The 22,711-nt window shown below is 37.0% G+C and overlaps 1 protein-coding gene across 43 annotated transcripts in view; it reads right to left on the bottom strand.

The window, feature by feature from the left end:
* Window positions 1–3,407: 3,407 nt before the first annotated feature.
* Window positions 3,408–22,711, bottom strand: part of LOC137616688 (myosin heavy chain, muscle-like) — a 51,909-nt gene continuing 32,605 nt past the window's right edge. For 14 of the 43 annotated variants that reach the window (XM_068346640.1, XM_068346658.1, XM_068346654.1 and 11 more), the window contains exons 14-23: window positions 20,196–20,313; window positions 15,648–15,765; window positions 13,580–14,053; window positions 11,837–12,723; window positions 10,624–10,702; window positions 8,172–8,417; window positions 7,186–7,973; window positions 6,255–6,708; window positions 4,849–5,439; window positions 3,408–3,829 (exon numbers count right to left, since the gene is read on the bottom strand). In XM_068346640.1, coding sequence (XP_068202741.1) covers window positions 3,785–3,829; window positions 4,849–5,439; window positions 6,255–6,708; window positions 7,186–7,973; window positions 8,172–8,417; window positions 10,624–10,702; window positions 11,837–12,723; window positions 13,580–14,053; window positions 15,648–15,765; window positions 20,196–20,313 — 3,800 coding nt within the window. In that variant the 3' untranslated portion in view covers window positions 3,408–3,784. Of the gene's footprint in view, window positions 3,830–4,065; window positions 4,097–4,848; window positions 5,440–6,254; window positions 6,709–7,185; window positions 7,974–8,171; window positions 8,418–8,833; window positions 8,913–9,843; window positions 9,923–10,623; window positions 10,703–11,290; window positions 11,370–11,836; window positions 12,724–13,579; window positions 14,054–15,647; window positions 15,766–16,325; window positions 16,444–20,195; window positions 20,314–22,711 lie in introns of all 43 variants that reach the window. The other 29 variants (XM_068346671.1, XM_068346673.1, XM_068346679.1 and 26 more) reach the window with 9 other exon arrangements.

The raw sequence follows: 22,711 nt of genomic DNA on the forward strand, positions 1-22,711 counted from the left end.
GAGAGAAGATCGAGAGGGAGGCAGAGAATTATATGTTGAGATAAGATAAAGAATGATTTGGCGAGACCTTTGGTGGACGAGGATGCCTCTGATAAAAGTCATTGGAGAGGACCCATCAGGCAACCGACCCCTTAATGTAAGGATAATGGTGGTGAATAAGTTACCAATGATAAACTTTAATGTTCCTTAATAGAAGTTAGATTTAGCTTGAATAGTTCTCGGACGTGGTATATAATGGCAAACATCCTTTGTTGAACCATTTTGTAAACCACCTTTCTTGCCTAAACCGTGAGGCTTACCCCCTTCCCCCCCCCCCAGAAAATCTTGACTTGTAAACCACGTTGCTCCATCTATTAAAGGGGCGTTGCTCTTATTTACGTGCTGTGGTCGATGTGGTAACGTCCCTGCCTGGTGAACGCCAGATTGTGATTAGAGTCCCGCTCAGACTCGTTAGTTTCTTTGGTCGCTACATTCTCACCATCCTTGTGAGCTAAGGAAGGGGGTTTGGTGGAGACTATAGGTCTATCTGCTGAGTCATCAGCAGCCATCGCTTGGCCCTCCTTGGTCCTAGCTTGGGTGGAGAGGCGGCTCGGGTGCTCACCATATGTAATATGGTCAGTCTCTAGGGCATTGTCGGACTTGATAGGGCAATATTACTGTCCCTTGCCTCTGCAATTCATGATTGGCCTTTAAACCTTTAAATGGATTAGCTTTTGTACCTCCATATAAAATTCAACTCGTATAGTCTTAGCAGGAGTGAATTAAAGCTTGAATTCAGAAGGCACTGGAATTTCTTTCAAATCCAAACTACAATAAGCCCATGCTTGTGCCAGTAGATTACAGCTTTAATAATAAATATGCATTTTTTATGAAACTTTTTATGCAATAGTCATAAGAATCAATGATTTGTAAATGCAAGCTACAGTCCACTCCTTCCAGTCTCTGCCTGTATGGACAGTTCTGTGTTGAATGAGTTAAGTCAAAGGTACTTTAATGCAATCCAGCAAAAAAATGAAAAGAAAATAGTAGTGGCCTAAATTTCATACCAATAGTCTAGGCCGGGTCAGGCATTGCATATGTAAATTATTGGTGAATGAAATGCCCGTTTGGGTAATGATAATATTTGCTACATCAAAACATCGTTTGTGTGTGTGTGTGTGTGTGTGTGTGTGTGTGTGTGTGTGTGTGTGTGTGTGTGTGTGTGTGTAAAAACTCGGAAATCTGTGCCTCTTAAACTTAATCATTTTTTTTATGATGAATCATGACATATTCCATTTTTTCATTTTCATTGTTGTAATATTATTTCATCACCAAAACTTATTTTGGATTTCAAGGTTTTTTTTTTTTGCATGTTATTACAAGAATGTGACTAGGATATTAATTCTATTTTTTAGCATATTTTCTGCTGGGATCCCAATCTACTCTTTTAGTTATGGTCTCCCTTTTTGCCTAATTTACCTTTAAAGACGTTAAAGCTAGATGATGACCCATGCACTTGTGATGCTCGGTAATTTTCTTATCATTATGAACTTGTTCTGTAATTCAGTTGGAGTTTTGAAAAATAATAAAAAAAGAATATGCATTACTTTCTTAAAACGGTAATTGTATTAAGTTTTTACAGTTTGTATATGAGAGATTTATTTTAATGTTGATATTGTTCTTAAAATTCTCTTGTAGGTTATTCCCTGGTTTCCTTTCCTCATTGGGCTATTTTTCCCTGTTGGAGCCCATGGGATTATAGCATCTTGCTTTTCCAACTGGGGATGTAGCTTAGCAAATAATAATAATAATAATAATAATAATAATAATAATAATAATAATAATAAAGGGCTTCGGTTAGATTTCGCCAGTCGTGTCTTATCTTGAGCTTTTAATTCAATACTTCCCCACTCCTCATCTACTTCACGGTTCATAGTCCTCAGCTATGTAGGCCTAGGTCTTCCAACTCTTCTACTGCCTTGTGGAGCCTATATCTTATTTTGATATTTTCATAAGATTAAGCTTAAATGATAATGTGACTACTTGGCTTCAATTTTTCCTTGATTTCAGAATTATAAATTCCCAGCATTTAAATCTGTTTAGAACCAAGATACTCGAGTTTTGTGCATTTGAAGGAACTGCCTTCCTTCACAAAGATACACTTTTACCCTTTTCTAAAATTAACCCCGCCCCCTTCGTCACTAGTCAAGTCGTGCCAAGGGAGGGTCGAATGAAGTGGCACATGGGACCATGAGGCGAGGGAACTAATATTTATCACCTAGAGATATTTTTGATTTCATGGTGCCATTCTGGTCGTCGCCAGATCTCTATTCTTATATATTTTCTATTAATGAAACCTGGTTTTAGAATTATCTGGATTTATTTGCAGTGTCCAAGAACACATTTCTGATTTACTGAAAGTTTGTAGCTCTACCTTCAGAATGTGTAAAAGATTTCTTGAATTATTGATTGAAGTGTTGAAGTTTTTTGGATTATTGTTGATACATATATCATATATATAGGACTTTCAATTTCTTCTTTTTCTTTTTATGTATAATAACTGTCAGCCTTTTTCATGAATGGCTGATTCAATTGTTTACTTTCTGCCTTTGTTTTTGACAAAGATATATAGGACTCTCAAAGTTTTTTTTTGTATAATACTTGATAATTTTTTATTCAGGATTTTTTTCCATGGAAAAGATCAAGTCATATAATAATACACATACAGAGAGTGGATAATAAAATGAAGTTATTCCCAGCCATGCATTTATTAATACAATATATTCCATATATAGATCCATACATACAGAGACGTTTGTAGTACACAAGGAACTAAGGTTTATTAATGTGGTCTTTGCTAACCTAACCAAAAGTGCAGGAAAATCAACATAATCCACACATTAGTGTCTCTCCCTTGTCTGCTAGAAAAATTGACGAAATGTCTCAACAAAAATACAATTAGAAAAGGATAAATAACTTAGTGAAAGGGTCCATTTGAACGTTTAACAGCAACATGTTATCGAGGGTAGGTTCAATTCGAAGCAAACGTTTCCCTCGTACGTTTAAGCCCCCATCGACGGATTTCCGTTGTCAATTTGAGAAGTTCTCTGTCTGGAAGAACCTTCGGTAGCGCTAGATGGATAGAAAGTATTTCGTAAGAGAGAAGAAAGTGGATGGAGTCGTTTCGTCCTCACTCTCTGAAAGGGATCTTCTACGTTTGTTTTGGTCGTCTCATCTTTAACGTTTGTTTTGATCGTCTCAGTCACGAGTTCGTTGATTGATTGGCTGGTACAGGAGGGACACCCCGAAGAGCTAAGCTTGATGGGAAGGAAAGTGAAAGAATAGTCGACCCTTCCGTTCCATTATTTTGGGCTGTTGTTGTCGTTGTTGTTTTGTTTGTGTGTCTGACTTAATATTTTTTTTCTCAAAACGTTTTCCAGTTCTCTCGCCGTTCAGAAGAAGGAATGTGTGCAGCTTCTTTCTTCTTTTCAGGAGGAAATGAATTAAAGGGTGACAGTCCATGACACGATCATTTCCCGTGAAACCTTGCTCTTCTCCTTGTTGTACTACAAGAAACTCGGCCATTAAAGTAACGATTATTATATAAAGGTACAACAAAAAAATATAGAAAAAAAAAAAGAAGGAAGGAGTTGGGGAAAGTTAATAGACTGGAGACGTCGAGAGGGTAAATTTGATTGTGTCCGACAATTGTCTAATATATTTGGGGGTATTGCCGATGAAAATAATGATTTTTTAATCCCCTATCTCTCTTTAACAGTCGTTAAGCGTTGTCGTTGTCCATACGTTACTGCTGCTGTTGCATCATTCTACCAAAGGCGCCACCGAAAGGCTGTTAAGGAAGACAAGATATAAGGAAATTATTTTACGAAGTTCAAGGTATTCATATATTCAAAATGCCAATATAAACATATTCAAATATCTATAAATAAAGGATTTATTTATATTTAATCAGACCATGCCCACAGGCTGAGACAACCACAGTAACTAAGCTAAAGAACGACGAAGAAAGAGACTGAACATAACCCAGTGGAAAGCAATATGATGCTAATCTAAACGAATACTTACTCTATTTGCCACTAACTTCGTACACTTAGATCTGCGGAAACAGGTTTAAAAACAGAATATTAGGAAGTAGACTAGATATTAATGTAAGGCTACAATGCTTTTACGAGAACGATTTCATCATATGTACAGTGAGAAGAATAGAGAGGCGTATAAAAGGACTGTGTGCCCAAATTAAAAGAGGGCAAGAGCTGTCATCAGACTACGTAGTATGTGAATTTATTTGATGTGTCACTTTTAAAATCAAGGAACTTTTGTATATCTACAATATGTCAGAGTCAGTGAAAAAAGAAACTGTGCATGCATTATTGTTATCATCAAGCACTTAATTAGTTTATGAGACTGAGGCCGGAAGAACAGAAGACCAAAGAAGGTAGCCAAGCATAGTCACCGCATGGAACCGATCGACGAAAGCTTGTAAGTCAGCTTTTGTCATTTCGGGGCGTCCGTTTTATCCCCTGGCTTTGATAGTCAGGTGGTGGTTAATTGATCTTTTTGTCAGTTTATGAGTAGCCTTTGGCGAAATGTTATTAAGATTTAATTTACCAAATTATAATAATAGATTTCTTCATGGTTAGGATTATTAAATTTAGATAGATTTTATGTGAAGTTACTGGATATAATCCATAGATTAGATACTGCCTTATGCCACAATGATCCAATCAGTTATAGCGGTCCGAAGAAAGCAAATGTTAAAGTCGGAAAGAGGATGTAGTTAAGCGTAATTCCTTAATTGCCTTAATCTTGAGCTTGCTGAAGCAATGGCGGTTTATACGGTGACCTTACCTGGGGGGACATACGGGCCAGAGAACCGGCACGACCTTTCACCTTTGCTTTGTTGGCCATCTGTTCTGCGTTGTCGGCTCGCTCCTCGGCTTCCTCCAGCTCCTGCTGGGCCTTGCGGAACTTGGCCAAGTTGAGGGCGGCGATCTCCTCAGCCTCCTCGATCTGCCGCTTGTAGGTCTTGATCTTCTGCTGAAGTTTGTCGACCAGGTCCTGCATCCTCTCGTGGTTCTTCTTATCCTCGTCGGACTGGAAGGTGAGCTCCTTGATGCGTCTCTCGCACTTCCTCAGGTTCTTCTGGGCGTCGGCGTGGCGGCGGGCCTCGTCGTCCAGTTGGCTCTCCAGGTCCCTGACGCGCTTCTCTAGTTTCTCCAGGGCCTTCTTGCCTGCCTTGAGTGCGTTGCCTTCGACTTCGTCCAGTCGTACCTGGAGTTCCTTCACTTGGATTTCCAGGCCCTTGCGCATCTTCTCCTGAGTCTGTGCGTGTTCCTGCTCGGCTCTGAGCTCGTCTGCGAGGCGGGCAGCGTCGACCATTGCCTTCTTGGCCTTCTCTTCGGAGTTCTTGGCTTCGTTCAACATCTCGTCAAGATCAGCCTGTAAATAGAAGGGTTTTGACAGTGAGAGCCAAGTCCTATTCGCGGATGTGATTAACTCATTGTTTGAACAACAAACTTCTAATGTGCATTGTTTGTTTTGTTTATGGTACGCTGCGTTGTAAAAGTGTGACTCGCTAACTTTTATATATGTGTGCGTTTGTATGGGTGTGTCCGTTTGCATTTATCTATCTATCTATCAATATATATATATATATATATATATATATATATATATATATATATATATATGTATATATATTAGAGAATTTATCCATTGGGTGCATTATAGCGGTCCTCTACATATGTGTGTGTTTATTAAAATGTAATGCATTAGTAAGACAGTGGTCTTACATATGTACATTTGTATGTATGTATATATATATATATATATATATATATATATATATATATATATATATATATATATATATATTTATATGTGTATATATATATTTATATGTATTTGTATATATATGTATATATATGTATATGTATTTATATATGTGTATATATATATACATCGGTAGTGTGTAATTTTATGTATGTATGCAATGTATTGATATATTTAATAGTTATATATATATATATATATATATATATATATATATATATATATATATATATATATATATATACACACACTTGAATATATAGCTATTAACAATTATGCAGATGCATACATATTTATGCTAATTAAACGAGCCTACACATATGCCAGCTTTTGTACAGGGAAAGGATAGGTAGAGAACTGAATAGACGTGATTGAATTGCTCTTTCTAAGAAATTAACAGGAACTATTGTCCTCTTGCTTACGTGAAGTGTCTGCATCTCGCTCTCCAGCTTCCTCTTGGCCACAGTGAGCGAATTGTTCTGCGAAGTGAGGTCATTGAGGTGGTCGTGAGCCTCCGCCAGTTCAGCCTCTGCCTGACGCCTGCCGCGGTCCGACTGTTCCAGGAGGGTCCTGGATTCTTCCAGCTCGCCGTGCAGGGCGTTGGCTCTGCGCTCGGCGATGCCGTACTGTTCACGGTATTCTGAGGACAGGCGCTGCTCCTCCTCAACGCGGGTCTGGAGGTCCTTCATTTCGCCTTGCAGTTTCTTGATGTGTTTCTGCAGGTCGGCGTTGGCCTTGTTGGAGTGATCGAGGGCGATCTCCAGCTCGTTGATGTCGGACTCGAGTTTCTTTTTCATCCTGAGGGCCTCGGCCTTGCCCTTAGCTTCGGCCTCGAGAGATGCCTGCATCGAGTCGATGGCGCGTTGGTGGCATTTGCTGGAAAGGGGGAAAAAGTTCAAAGGTTATTGAATATTTTAGCTTTTGAATTGTGGTACATTATAACAGTTTTCATTTTATCATTTCGATTTACTTTCGCCTATCAAGATTTTAGTTATTCTTTGCTCGTTGAACTAAAATTTGTTTGTACTAATATTCAAGTAATGACATTTTTGGTCAATATTCGTGGCATTTATACAAAGAAGAACCAATAACATTTCCAAATACACGAACACTATGGCCATTAAAAAGTGTTTCAAAGGGCTGTGGTAAATTATATTTTAGATGGTTTTATTATATATTCCTAAATTATATTGCATTACTTGAACTTTTAGAACCTATCATTCACCATAGTATGAAAATTGAATGTACTTTAATGCATGTCAATATAGAATATTTTGTTATTCATAAAATGAGAAGTTAATGAATGACTTCAATACATGAAAAGGATTAGATTCATGTATGATTTATCCTCACCGTGTGTTTTCGAACTCTTCTTCCTTCTCCTGAATTCTCCTGTCGATCTCCTGCCTGACCTGGCTGAGTTCGAGCTGAGCTCTGAGAACCTTGTTTTCTTCCTGTTCGAGGGCGGCCTCGGCTTCTTCCAGAGCGGCCTGCAACTCCTCCTTCTCGATCTCGAGTCTCTTGCGGTTCTTCTCGACCTCGTGGAGGGATCGGCCTCCTTCGCCGATCTGGTCCATGAGGTCCTTGATCTCATCGGCGAGGTTCTTGTTTTCACGACGGACACCATCGAGCTGTTCGAGGTTCTCCTCGTAAGCCGCCTTGACGCGGAACAGTTCCGTGGAGTAGTTACGGCATTCCTTCTGAGAAGCGTCCAGTTCCGCGGCAAGGTCATCGACCTTCATTTTCCACTCGGAGATGATCTTGTCGAAGTTCTTCTGTTTCTTTTCGGCGGCAGCGGCCAAAGTCGTTGCCCGCTCGACCTCGATCTGCATGTCCTCGAGCTCGGTGCAGACGCGTTGCTTCGTCTTTTCAAGATTCATGTTCTTGACATTGAGCTGTTCGATCTGCTGTTCAGCTTCTTCCAGGCGGGCGGCGAGCTTGAGACGGGAGGCTTCCAGCTCTTCGGCACGGGCTACGCCTTCGGATTCGTACTTGGCACGCCACATCTGAGCCTCAGCGTTGGACTTGGAAAGCTGGCGCTGCAGGTCAGCCTTGGCTTCGCCTTCTTCGTCGAGTTGTTCTCGGAGGCCGTCGATGTCATGTTCCAGGTTACGGAATTTTCCAAGGAGAGTAGCGCGTTCCTGTAACATAAAGTAAAGTTTAATGTGTACATTGCTTCGTCTTTTATTGCACATTAAATCGAAGACTATTCACAATTACCAATGAGCAACAGAATCATAACATGAATTAAAGGAGTTTGAATTAGATTTATAATGTGTACATTGCTTCCAATATTTTATTAAACATTAAATCGAAAATTAATAGCAATTGCCACCTACTCTGCTCTCATCGTCGGCAAGTTTCCTGGTATCGTCGAGCTGGTTGGTGAGGGAAAGCTTGACCTTAGACAGCTGTCCGACTTGGCTCTCGGCTTCTTCCAGCTGGCGAAGGAGGTCAGCATTTTCAACGGCAAGCTTCTTCTTGGTGGCGTCGAAGTCATTCAGAGTGCGGTTGGCTTCGTCGAGTTTGGACTGGATCTCATTGGTCTGGTGTTGCAACTGCTTGTTCATCTTTTCAGCTGCAGCCTGGGGGGTTTACATTGAAGGGGGGAGGTGGGGAAGGGGGGCAAATGTTTTCGATTAGCAAAAGAATATAAATTTTGTGAAGCTTTCGAAATTTCAATATGTCAAAAAGTACTGCTTAAAATATTTGAAATGAAGCGATTTCCACATTTTATATTTTGAGTATAACGAGAATTTATAAGGTTTCTAGTACAAGTATGATACGAAATATTTCACGGTTTTGTAGTACACGAACAGTATCTACCAAGAATGTATCGATTAGAAATGTCAAAAAAAAAAGGAATCTAAGAATTGTTTTGCGAGAAGAGACAAAAACCATGAGAACACGACGACAGGAAAAACTAGAGATCGAAAGAGGGAAAATGGAAGCAGGAGGAACCATATTTTTAGTGAGAGATATTAGGGGGATTTTTGTCTACCTGCTCCCTGGCGGTGTGGTTTAAAGCCTGTTTGGCATCTTCCAGCTCTGACGATACACGCAGCTTCTCGAATTCTAGTCTACAGGAAGAATGTGAAACGGGGTTGTCAAGGATGGTGGGGCTACGGCTACTGGCTAAGTGAAAAAATATAACCTAGGTTTTGATAGGCTTAAAGCCTCCGCGAAACTCTATTTACTTATTTGAGCATGCAATAGATAAAGCGAGCGTGAGGGAAAGCATAATTCGTGCATGCAAAGGAGATTACAAAGCACAAAGTTACTTCCAACTTCTGCCAGATTGCTGCTGGTAGACCATCGAGATACTAATAATTTTTGTAATTAAATTAATTAAATTTTTTCCCGTTTTTTAAAGGTTGTATCGGACGAAAATGTTACTATTGTTCAAAATCAGATTAATACCAATAACTTTTATTTTTCCCATTTTTAAAGGTTGTATCGAACGAAAATGTTACTTTTGTTCAAAATCAGATTAACATTTACTTTTATGTTCCCCTAATTTAAAAGTTATATCGAACGAAAATGTTACTATTATTCAAAATCCGATTAACTGCAATAACTTTCATTTTCCATTTTTTAAAGGTGGTATCGAACGAAAATGTTACTATTGTCCAAAATCAGATTAACATTAACTTTTATTGTCCCCCTTTTTAAAGGTTGTATCGAAATATTATTATTCAAAATCAAACCTTTATTGTCTAATCGTGAGTAGTGCCATAGCCTCTGCACCATGGTCTTCCAATGCCTAGGGTTAGAGTTCTCTTGCTTTTGGAATTTATCACTTTAGAATTTACCACTTCTGAAATACTCTGCCAGCAGCATTAAGGCGTCTTCCCGAATGAAGGCATAACCAAGAGTAATTCTAAGACGTGAAATCTATTATAATCTTCCTCTACGGTTCTAGCAACGATTGCTAATAATGTAAACATATACACGACGACTCTAATATTGATGTAGACGTGGATGTTTTACGGCCTCAGGTTACCAGGTTACCTTATCTGAAGCCATATGGTCTGTTGCAAACTTCAAATCATCAGCCTGGGCCTTCAGCTGAGACTTTTCCTTCTCATGCCTGTTAGGATATCGGGTGGGTTAGCAAGTTTTTTTTTTTTTACGTTGATTAAGAGGGAGGTGTCAGCTATTCAGAGATTGCATTTTGGTAGGGATAATCCTTTAGATATATATATATATATATATATATATATATATATATATATATATATATATATATATATATATATATATATATATATGTATATATATATGCATGTACATTTATATGTACATTTATATGTATATAAGATATATATATATATATATATATATATATATATATACATATATATATATATATATATATATATATATATATATATATATATATATATATATATATATATATATATACTGTATATATGTATGTTTATATAGATAAATATATATCCATATTCATATATATATATATATATATATATATATATATATATATATATTTATTTATTTATTTATTTATATATATACACATACATGCATTTATATGTACATTTATTTATACACATACATGTGTATGTATAAAGAAATCTCTATAATGTGATTATCCATCCCAAACTTCTCATGAAGGTAATTTGTTACTGGTGACGCGGTCATTAGATACAGTTAAAGTTTTTATTTATCCCTTGACAGCAGGGGATTAGCAAACAGCTTGTTCGAGGGGGGGCCATACTATTAGCAGCGGTTCTTTATGGATAAAGGGGCATTTGCGAGCTGTTTTACCTTGTCATTACTGAGCATATCAGCCGCAGATCTGGCATCATTGAGTTCCGAAGAGAGAGTAGTCTTTTCACGCTCCGCCCTGAGATTTGGGTCACAGGTAAATACCAAAGAATTTTTGGTTTTTCTTTTGGGAATAAGATTTATATTGCTACATTAAAAGCCCACCACACTCGTGTTAGACCCAAGGAGGCGAGCGTGAGGTAGGTTTTTATCTACTGGCATTCACTAATGCGTAGGATTTACTGATTCATTTCATTTTCAAAGTTAAATATAAAAAAAACAACGAACTAAAAGAAGAAAGCAGAATGTTAATAGATTGTGGGAAATCAGAGGAAAAAAAACTTGAAAAGATCAGAAAGGGTCAAAGAAAAATGCAAGCAGCCTCCTCTTGTAGCTCGTAAGCTAGGAGGTGGTAAAGGTCAAAGGATTAGCCGAATAAATGCCTGTATCATCAGCATTTCAGCCTCTCCTTCAGAAAGCTTAAAAAGCTTAAAGGAAAATCATATACTGAGAAAAAAGCAGGCAGTGGTAAAATCTCATAGAACTGTCGTTTATAGGTTTTCTGTGTTTTATTTCTCGAAAGAAATAGGAGTTGCATTTAATTTTGGTTGGAAAAGTGGTGGCCAATATGTTTTGTATTTTTTCAATCACTTTTTTCTTCTTTTACCTTATCTCTTGCTAGTCCGTCCATGGCAGCCTTTGCATCTTCCGATTCTCTCTTGATTCCATCCTTATCTTTCTCAGTCCTAGAGTGGACGGGTTTGATATTGGCCACCAAATGAAGCAAAAGGAATCGAACCAAAGAAGAAAAATATGAAACGAAAGCACAGTTATTGTTATTGGGCAACCGAATAGAAGGAGAGGGGAACAGAAATTAATGCTACGTAGCTGTGTATTTACCTTTCTTGCTGTTAGCAGGGGTTAGAACAGAACATCGATTGGGCAACATGTTATATAGTAAATTAATATTATTTTATTTAAATCTAATGTACTGCATTATTCACTGATTTGGCGAAAATTAATATAAAGGACATTGCAGATTTAATTTATGATCATCAATATAAAAAACCTGAATAAAATTTTTACATATGTAATAAAAAAACAATTTATATATATATATATATATATATATATATATATATATATATATATATATATATATATATATATATATATATATATATACATACATACACTTTGTTCTCTCTCATACCTGGCCTTCATCTTATTGAGATGGTCGATTTGTTCCGACATTTCAGCAACTGCATCATTGTGCTTCTTCCTAAGACTGGCGAGGGCGGATTCGTGCTGGATGTTGGACTCTTCCAGGTCGCGACGAAGTTTGGACAGTTCGGCCTCTCTCTTCTTGTTGAGTTCGATCTGGGCAGCTGTGGCACCACCGGCCTCGTCCAGGCGTTCGCCCAGCTCTTCCAGTTCACGTCCCAAGTGAGTCTTGGACTTTTCTGCCTTTGCTCTGGCCTGGCGTTCATGTTCGAGCTCCTCCTCGAGTTCCTCGATACGGGCCTGCAGTTCCTTGATCTGTTTTTGGAGTTTGGAAACGAGGCCTTGCTCGTCCTCGAGCTTGCTGGCCAGGGATGAGACCTCTTTGTCCTTTCGCTGGATGCTCTGTTCGAGTTCCTTCTTGTTACGCTCGAGGTCGGCAACGGCTTCCTGTGTAAGCTTGAGGTCACCCTCGACCTTCCTCTTGGCCTTATCTACTTCACCTCTGAGTTTCTTCTCGCGCTCAAGGGAATCCTCGAGTTCATCTAGGGTCGATTCGAGTTTGGCTTTGACCTTGTTCAGGTGATTGCACTTATCCTCGATGCCTTGGAGGTCTTCCGCTGTCTTTTGGTTGCACTCCTGGAGGTGCTTCTTCTCCTTGTTGATCTTATTGATGAGTTCGTCCTGGTGGGCGATCTCGTCGTTTAGGTTGCGGATTTGGTGATCTTTGGTGGCCTTGTCCTGTTCAGCCTTTTGCATAGACAGTTCTAGGTCTTCAATGTCCTTCTTGAGTCCGCTGATTTCCTGTTCTTGCTTCTTCTTGCCCTGGAAGAGCTGGTTACGGGCTTCCTCCTCCTGCTGTAGGCGCTCGGAGGTTTCCTGAGAGTAGAAATAAGATAATCCTTTGGTCACTCAAGAAAATTTTTAATCTTTTGGGAGAGGAGACCAAGCCTCGCCCTTATCATCACATAAAACGCAAACACTAAAAGACACACAAAGACACAACTAAAAGTAGAGATAGACAACATTTCGACTGGGTGCACAACTGGGTTAGGGAAATCGTGGTAAGTCCTACCTCCACGATGGGGTTGTATAAGGAACCCATTCTGGCTACTGCTAGATTTAGGTATGTGGGATTTTAAGAACAAGTAAAGGTAAGATACAACGTGAGGGTGTGAAGGACTACTCGTTAACAGATCGTACACAAGACCACAGTGGGGAGCTGGGTCGTTCGTATGGTCGCTACCTGAGCCAGACTGGCGTTCGAGTCTACCCTCAACCTCAAACTCACCGAGGTTGAGTCATCAAGCCACACCTGGCCGCCTCATCAGAGATTACGTAAACAACCCACCCACATCAGGGCTAAAATTATCAACTAATATTTCCCCCTTGGAGTAAGTTCCGCGATTTATGGAAAGTGATAAAAATAAAGGGACATTGGAAGGGGCCTTCAATGCCAATACCGATTATAGAAATATTTGTGGGCAGTGAAATAAAAGAGAAATTGATCATAAATGATGTAAAAAAAATATTCACATTTTAAGAAAATTATTCATCAATATATTGAATAAAAATTAAGGGGAGTGAGTAAAGTTACTGGTGAAGTGATTAATTTTGTGAAAAAGATCCCCTGATCGGAGTCATGCCTCTTAAGGAGTGAATAGAGAGCAGCGCTCACGAACGACCCGTCTGTTGTGCGTGACCAGAATTGAACAAATCTAAAATTAGAACTTACATTCAATTGGGCTTCTAGGTCCGCCTTCTGACTCTGCAGCTTAGCCTGCTTGTCTAGGTACTCGCTCACGTTGCCCTTAGTAGATTCAAGGGCCACCATGAGGTTGTTCTTCTCCTCGAGGAGGGCCACGTTCTTAGCCTCGAGCTCCTTTCGCAGCTTAGCCTCCCTTTCGTAGTTCTCCTCGGCCTTAGCCGCCTTCTCCTCGAGGGCGCGGATCTCGTCCTCGACGCGGGTGACGTTGAGCAGGGGCTTGACCTTCTGCCAGAGGCGGTACCAGGCCCAGGTTCGGAGTTGCATGAACTTCCGGAGGTTACGTTGGACGACGATGAGGGCCACGCGCTGTTCCTGCAGGCGCTTGTAAGTCTTACGGCTGATGTAACCTCGAATCCAAGATTGCAACCAGGTGATAATCTTAGCCAGGCGGTCGTCTCGAAGTTCTTCTAGGGTACCCACGACACCGGCGCGGAAGAATACCTGTCCCAAGACCCCGTACCCAGCTGTTACCTAGAGCACTTGATATATATATTTTTATATTTATCATTTTGTTATTTTAATTTAAGTGAAATAACTTCATCTTTATACCGAGATCCCAAAGCTTTAAGATTAAATTGGCTATCGCTGGACTGATGAATATTTCATGTAGGTTAAATTCTTTTATAAAGTGGTTTCTAATAAGGAATTCTCCAACTTGACAATTCATTTCACTTACCTCACATCGACAATAAAAGACTACGGTTGCAAAATACAGGAGAGAAAGGTACTAAGTTATGCTGACAATCTTAGCAATGATAAGGATAGCAGTAATGATAACAAGAAATAATTACAAATGGCCATTTAAGATCAAACTGTAAATATTTCGTGACTACAAAAATGGTAATTGAGTGCGAGCGTCTGAGGAACCAAGGTGTACCTTCGTGGAACCGTAACGGAACTGACTCGCATCCAGATTGACGTGCTCTAGGATGATTTTGCAGGCGATCTTAGGATCAACCTCCTCTGTTTGCTCCTGGCGAAGCAGCGGGTGGCACAGGACGCGGTATCTGGACAGAACTATGAAGCGTCAAAAACATTCACACTGCAACAACAGTAAATAGCAACAACAAGGCCAAGGCAGATGATATTAGGCACTCTTTTTTTTCGATGGAGGTTTTGTGTGTCTTTCTCCACGGTATGACCTCGGATTATTTTGGGGGAGACACTTCAGGAAAGCAAGAACATTTTTGGAGTTATAATCTGGATAATTCAAGTCTTTATTTTGTAAAAGTGTTTTACTATAATAAGAAAAAGGATTGGCGGTAACGATCAAAACTTTCAATTGATTTGTTTAGTGTTGGAATAAAACACAGTATTCAGCACTGTAAATTATTTTTGATTTCCAAATAAAGCAAGTGAATTTGTTTAGTCTAAAACTGCAAAAGATTGTAGGTCTATATACTTTTAGCGTCTTACCTCTTCTGTTTTACATATATGAAAATAACGATAACTTGTTCAAAGGTAAACTTTTCAAGGGATTCTCAATGAATAAGAATATAAACCAAGAGAGGACAAAATTATTTAAATTGCCGCCAGATAATTTTATACTTTCTTTAATTTCTTAATAGAATCAAAGAATCGTGTTAGAAATCAATAGCCACTTATTGCTGGTGTCGTTTGATAAGGTAACAAAGAAAAAAACTTTGTTGTTCGTGCTCATTGCAGTATTATTAAATTGCCACTTCCTGTCATAATTTGTTAATGAATGTTGGGGATATTTATAGGAATAAGAAGAAAACACATTTCACGAAATGATGATTAGTCTTTTGGGGTAGGTCGTCTTGCCACCGTTTCCCAGCTCAGAAAATATTGCAAAGAACATCATATCACAGCAACACCTTTTATAAAGACAAAATGAATCTCAACTAGATATACATAGAAAGAGGCAGACTTCACCGTCATGTGGAGCTGGGGAATGTAAACAACCCTACAGATGGGGAAAAAGGGGTTAAAGGGACGATGCAAAGATACAGGAGGGGGATCTATGAGTCTAGGACATCTAAAAAACACATTATAAAAAATGAGTTAAAAATGCCTTTGTGTGCCCCATCCTGTATTTCTCGGCCTCCAGGTTGATGGCTTCAAGGATGACATTACTGGCTTTCTTTTCATCTTCGGCTGCGTTAGCTGCTTTAGAGGCTAGGATACCGTATCTGAGGGGCAGAGTAGGACAGGGAGAAGGCTGAGGTTTATCTGAGAGTCTACGTCTAAAGGATTAAAACCTTACCTATTAAGTTCTTCTCAGTGTTGATGCTGGTGCCCAAGGTGTTTGTATAACCCAAGGCACTAGTAAATCCTTATCTACGGCTATATTCCTCTAAGTCTAAGACGTGCCTGCCTTGGCTTTGAAACATGTATGTACTATCTTTATCAAGCTCTAAACTAGTGACACATTCTTACTAAGTCTGTTTCATTCATATGATGACAAAGTCTTTTATATGCCAACGATGATGAATGGGATGCTCTCCTAATAGATCTAAATGCATCCACAGATTCGGTCCAGAACGGTTCATGTTCATGGGTGTCCCATGAAAAAATAATACTCAGGGTATGATATATAAAACCTTTCGCTTTCACTAAGCATGCACAAATGAACTCTTGCCTCAAGGGAGCAGTAACAGAAAGGAAACGATTTCTTATCTCTTAATCCGTTGTAGAGGAACAGAGACAGAAAGAGAGACAGACAGAGAGAGATAGAGTGTAGATCACGTGCCTTCGTATGACCAAGTCTGTACTTGTCTGCTTCAAGTTCAATGATTTCAAGGATGACCTGAGCTGCTTTCTTTTCGTCCTCAGCTTCAGCTGCAGGTTTCGAGGCTAAGATACAGTATCTGATGGAACGAGGAAAGCACCAGTTGCCATTGATGAAAAGATACGGGTTAAGGACAATGTTTGTAGGGACCACATGTTAGGTCAAGAAATAAAGAGTATTATTATCAGGGTCATAATAAAAGAATAGTTGAGTTAAATTAGTTATTTTAGAATAATGGGAAAGTTAGAACATTATTGAAAGTTATGATTTTATATTGAAAAAGTTACGTTTTAAATATTCAGTTGATTATATACATCTTGCATATTAAGGACTTTATGCAAAATAAATAATAATTAGAGCATAGTAAATAGGAAACTTGAATATATATATATATATATATATATATATATATATATATGTATGTATATATATATATATATATATATATATATATATATATATATATATATATATACACATACATATATATATATATATATATATATATATATATATATATATATATATATATATATATACACGTATACATATATATATACACACATATACATATGCATATACATATACATATACACATACAATTACCAGAAAACATTAAAGACACAAGTAATAACAATATATCATGCAAAGAGAACTCAAGCCACTTGGAAAATATTTAATAGAAGATGGTATAACCAAAGAAGAGGGTAGTTAAATAATCCAAGTTCTAGATTAGCAATAGAATCAAATAGATTATAAAAAAAACATTCAATAAGAACCTTCGCTTTCCTCTCTGAGATTATAATCTTACCTGACGGTATTAAAATGTTTTCCAATGATACTCATTAAATTCATTTTTTGGGGGGGAGGGGGGGAATTCATTGAATGTAATAAAGAAGCGAGCTTTATTTTTTTTTATTTCAATATGGCATTTCTCTTCATAGGAATTCTTGTTTCATTTGGAAGAGAGTACAGGTAACGGGAGCGTTTTGGGATGAAATTTGAAAATGTCCTAATAGCTTTTAAATTTGCATACTCAGGTTATAAGCAGACGTAGATGCGTTCATATATATATATATATATATATATATATATATATATATATATATATATATATATATATATATATATATATATATATATATATTTATATGTATGTATACATACATACATACATGCATACATATACTGTATATATATATATATATATATATATATATATATATATATATATATATATATATATATATATATATATATATACACACACACACTTATACACGTACACATACATACATACTTACATCAAAAGAGAGTAATAGAGACCACATGGTTGTAATGCTATTTGATATGGCATATGCAGAATATTTAACGTCGCTTTTGATTTAGATTAATTCGCTTTAAATCTGTTTTGATTTCCGTCGCCTCACAATCTTTTCATACTAGATTATCATAGTTTGCATGGCACCTGAGCATTTGCGTATGATCACCCTTGCATGAAGAATAGAAATTTTGTATTTCAAACCATTTTCATCTGCGCGTTTCCATGAATTTAATCCTATGTAATAAATACTGTATACCTAATTGAGAAAAAGATATGGGAACAAACAATGCTTGAAACTCTACGGAGAAAGCATGCCATATTTCACTTACTTTTGTCACTTCTAAATTCACGTTTATGCTTTTAGTTGGTTAAGATGAACATTTGCATATAACCATCGTTACATGAAAAATGGAAACTTTCCATATAAAATCTTTTTCATCTGCGTGTTTTTCATGAATTTAATCCTTTGTAATAAATACTGAATGCTTAATAAGTAAACAGATATGGGAACACACAATGCGTGAAACTCTACGGATAAAGCATGCCAGATTTCATTTACTTTTGTCACTTCTAAATTTACGCTTATGCTTTTAGTTGGTTAAGATGAACATTTGCATATGACCATCCTTATATGAAAAATGGAAACTTTCCATATAAAATCTTTTTCAATCGCGCGTTTTCATGAATTTAATCCTATGTAATAAATACTGTATACTTAACTGGGAAACAGATATGTGAACAAACAATGCGTGAAACTCTACGGGGAAAGCATGCCAGATTTCACTTACTTGTGTCACTTCTAAATTTACGTTTATGCTTTTAGTTGGTTAAGATGAACATTTGCATATGACCATCCTTACATAAAAAATGGAAACTTTCTATATAAAATCTTTTTCATATGCGCGTTTTCATGAATTTAATCCTTTGTAATAAATACTGAATGCTTAATAGAGAAACGGATATGTGAACAATCTGTGAAACTCTACGGAGAAAGCATGCTAGATTTCACTTACTTTTGTCACCTAAATTTACGTTATGCTTTTAGTTGGTTAAGATGAGCATTTGCGTATGACCATCCTTACAAAAAAAAATGGAAATTGTACATCAAAACATTTTCATCTGATCTGCATGTTTCCATGATTTTAATCCTATGTAGTAAATACTGTATGCTTAATAAGGAAACAAATATGTGAACAAACAATGTGTGAAAATCTACGGAGAAAGCACGCCAGATTTAACTCACTTTTGTCACTTCCAAATTTACGTTAAGCTTTTAGTTGGTTAAAATGAAAGTTTCTCCATTGAGGTTTTTTTTTTCTTAAGTTTATGATCTAAATACTTTAAGGCTTACAGCGTCACATTGTATGTCATGTTTTCCTCAGTGAGTATTAACCTCTTAATATAGGTAGATATTTTCCTCAACGAAAGGCTTTTCTACTTTTTTGCTCATTAGGCTTTCAATATCAATTACTTTGTTTTTTTATGGGCTTATTTGCTATAATTAAAATAACGCATGTCAATTATATGAGTCAAATTCGTTTATAGGATATTAGCCACTTGTGTAATTTCCGGAAGATCACTTACACTTCTGTTAGAATATGTAGGAAAAATTACTTTTGACCGAGCCCTTGTAAATTCCCATAGAAATCGTTTTCTCGTGAATAGGATACTGATTCTGACAAATGAACGACATCATAAAAATTATAGAAATACTTATGACAGATAAATTTAAAAGATCTATATATAAGATTGAAGCTAGACAAATCCTAGATGCAGTCAATATCAGTATAACTTACCACTGCTTATAACAAAGAAATGTCTGCTGTTCATAAGCTTGGTTCATCTTCGAATATTTCATTATTCTTTTCAAAGTGAAAAACATCGATTATCTGCTTTTCATCTCTTATGTACAATTATAATTATTCTTAAACTTTTAGAAGATAACTGATAAAACTTTGGAATTAAAATTAATTGGAAAGTTAGAAAAATATCTCTTATAGCAGACGTTTGACCCGCTTCGTGGGGTAAACTCCAGATGTGCATGGGTATAGTATTTAATTTGATCTCAATTTTATATATATATATAAAATTTTTTATTTGTGTAATAATTGTTCTTGTTATTTCTATCCTCCATTTTTTACATATATTATATCTTAGATATAGATATATACAGTATATATATATATATATATATATATATATATATATATATATATATATATATATATGTGTGTGTGTGTGTGTGTGTGTGTGTGTGTGAGTGTTTGTGAGTCTTTTTTTGGTTTGTTTGTTCTGTTTTTTTGTTTTTTTTTCGAATTCTATTTAAGTTTAAACGAATAAATGGGTAAACTATATAATTATATATGATTTGAAAAACTATATATATATATATATATATATATATATATATATATATATATATATATATATATATATATATATATATATATATATATATATATATATATATATATATATCGTAAATGAAATCAGAAGCTGGGACTAACCTGTGCTTGAAGTCAGGGTAGATCATCCTGTTGGGGAAACCTTTACGACAGATACGGATGCCTTCAAGCACACCGTTACAGGTCAGCTGATGCATGACAAGGGCAGCGTCAATCACACCTGTGAGGAAGAGAAGGGCGTCGGGTGTCAGGGCCATAGAAGACCCTCTGGGGATTCCCTAGCAAGTCACTTTATGGCCTTTTGATTTGGGTGTTTTTGGTATTGAAAATGAATTGGATATTTTTTTCAAGTAATCGTGCTTCATTTTAGGAAATCTTGATCGTTAATTTTTTAAAAGACGGCTGTTAATTAAGAGAAAATTACGGTTATACTTCTTTAGGAACTAACCTCTTAAACCTCTGATATATTTAGTGAACTTGACTCTTAAGGGATTTCAAGAAATGTGACTTAGATATTGTAATTAGAACATTATTTTGCGGGAAAACCTTAAGGGATTTAGCGTCTTTATTTTCAGTGTAATTACAATAACTTGACTTTATTCCAATTAAAATTCAAACGATGGCAGATAATCTTTAGATCATTTCAAGATACTGAAGGGATCTGAAAGCCTAGTTGCTATTATGATTTATTTATTGAACATAAGAGTATAATGATGAAATTTGTAGCAAAGCTGTGAAAGGAAACAATGCGATTGAAAGCATTCTATGTTTTAAGCATCTCTGTGTTTGAATTATACTATTATTTTCGTTTTTATATATTATACAATTTGATGAAAAGTGAAATGGCTCGAATTTTGAAATGTAACTGCAAATAGAATATATTCTCTCGAACTTGTTAGATAAAGACATATTTATGAAAAAAAGTACGTGGTTACTACGAGTAAGAAAACTCGTAAACCTTGCACTTACCTTTCGCCCATAAGATATGGAAATAATATAGAAGCAGTCCTTAAGTTTGAGACACTCAGAGGTAGTGGGAATTGGATTTTCAGGTTCGGAGTGATTTGAGGTAACTGGATGGGATTCGTGGTTAAGAAAATTGATATGAAAAGCATTCAACGAATCTGGTTTAAAAGGTTATTGTCAGAATACTCTGTAAAGGAACTGACAAGTGTCCCAATTAGGTAAAAGTTAAAGCACCAGTACTTGGAGATGTTACTGAAGAAAGCAAGCCATGAGAAGATGGGTGCCATCATGAACTATCTTACCAGGTTCCTTCATTTCGTTAGGAATGATGCAACGCACAAAGTGAGGGGAAGTGCTTTGCAAGACAGCCATCAGGCGGTGAAGCTGTTCCTGAAGGGGCGAAGGATGACAGTAGGATTAAAGGCTCGAGAGGATTTGTACAAAGAACAATGGATTACAATTAGTCAGTAGTTTTTTTCATCTCCCTGACGTGGAGAACAGAAAACGGCGGATGCACTGGTACTCGTTGTGCGTTCCCGGCCAGACAATTAGGTTACTTACTTATACATACTAAATTACTAATTCTAAAAGGCATATGGACAAACATTGAGAACAGAATTGATGGCGGCAACAGTAGTAGTGGTGGCTTGATTGTATATTTTTGCTCATACAGAGACATATGGTAGACACCATAGGATCACAGACGACACACAATTGGTATTGTTTTATATCATAGACAAATGACATACAAAAACAAAGACATGTTGGATTATTTGGGTAAAACTACATTACGTCGATTTACTAACAACAACTGGAATGGTAGACGTGGAGGCTGTAAGCACGTAAAAAGTGTTAAAACTTGGAAGCTATAGGCGCCCAGGGGTTGCACAGTCTGGAGGACTTGGATGATGCATCAGTTGAAATGAGATGATTTACTTCTCAGCACCGCCATCAGGTTACTGAGCTGTTCCTAAGAAGGGTGAAGGACAAAATATCTCTTAAGATGCAAAGGGAAGTTAGGAGCAAAACATGGAGAAAGTTCCAAGCGCGTCATGAACTCGAATCCTGTTTTGAGGTATTACGAGTTTTAATAGCTAGGCACAAAGGTTAATCTCGAGACTCTGGGAAGATAATGTCTTCTACATCGTTTTTCCGTTTTCCGTCACGACTTCGAGCACTAGGAACGTATTTAGATAGACTTGGCTTATGCACAATTGGTAGTTAATTGACTAATTCACCTTTAGAAGAATTACTCTAGTAAATGTTGGGATTGAATTCTAAGGTTCTGAAGGAAATGCGTCATCACTCGCTACCAGAGGAACCTCGACAAATCATCAGGTGTATGTTAGGATACGTTTGTATCTAGAGAGGGTAGGGAAATACTATTACAAGTTCTGTTTCACAGAATTAAGCCTCTCACGAATCTGTGAGCCGTTAATAAACATGGAATTAGACAGAAAGCTATTGACTTATCTCATGAGAGGTGAAGGGTAATTAAAAAAAAGACCAAATTATATTAGGGTAAAATGACTCAACCTTGTTTCAAAAAGGTCTTTTGCTCTGCTCTGTCGCTACGGAGAGAATCCTGATTAGATTTAGGTAATACACCGTTGCTGAGGGTAGGAGGCACACAGAGCAAGGGAGAGGAAGAG

This window comes from Palaemon carinicauda, chromosome 22 (assembly GCF_036898095.1).
Source record: "Palaemon carinicauda isolate YSFRI2023 chromosome 22, ASM3689809v2, whole genome shotgun sequence".
Classification (NCBI taxonomy): Eukaryota; Metazoa; Arthropoda; class Malacostraca; order Decapoda; family Palaemonidae; genus Palaemon; species Palaemon carinicauda.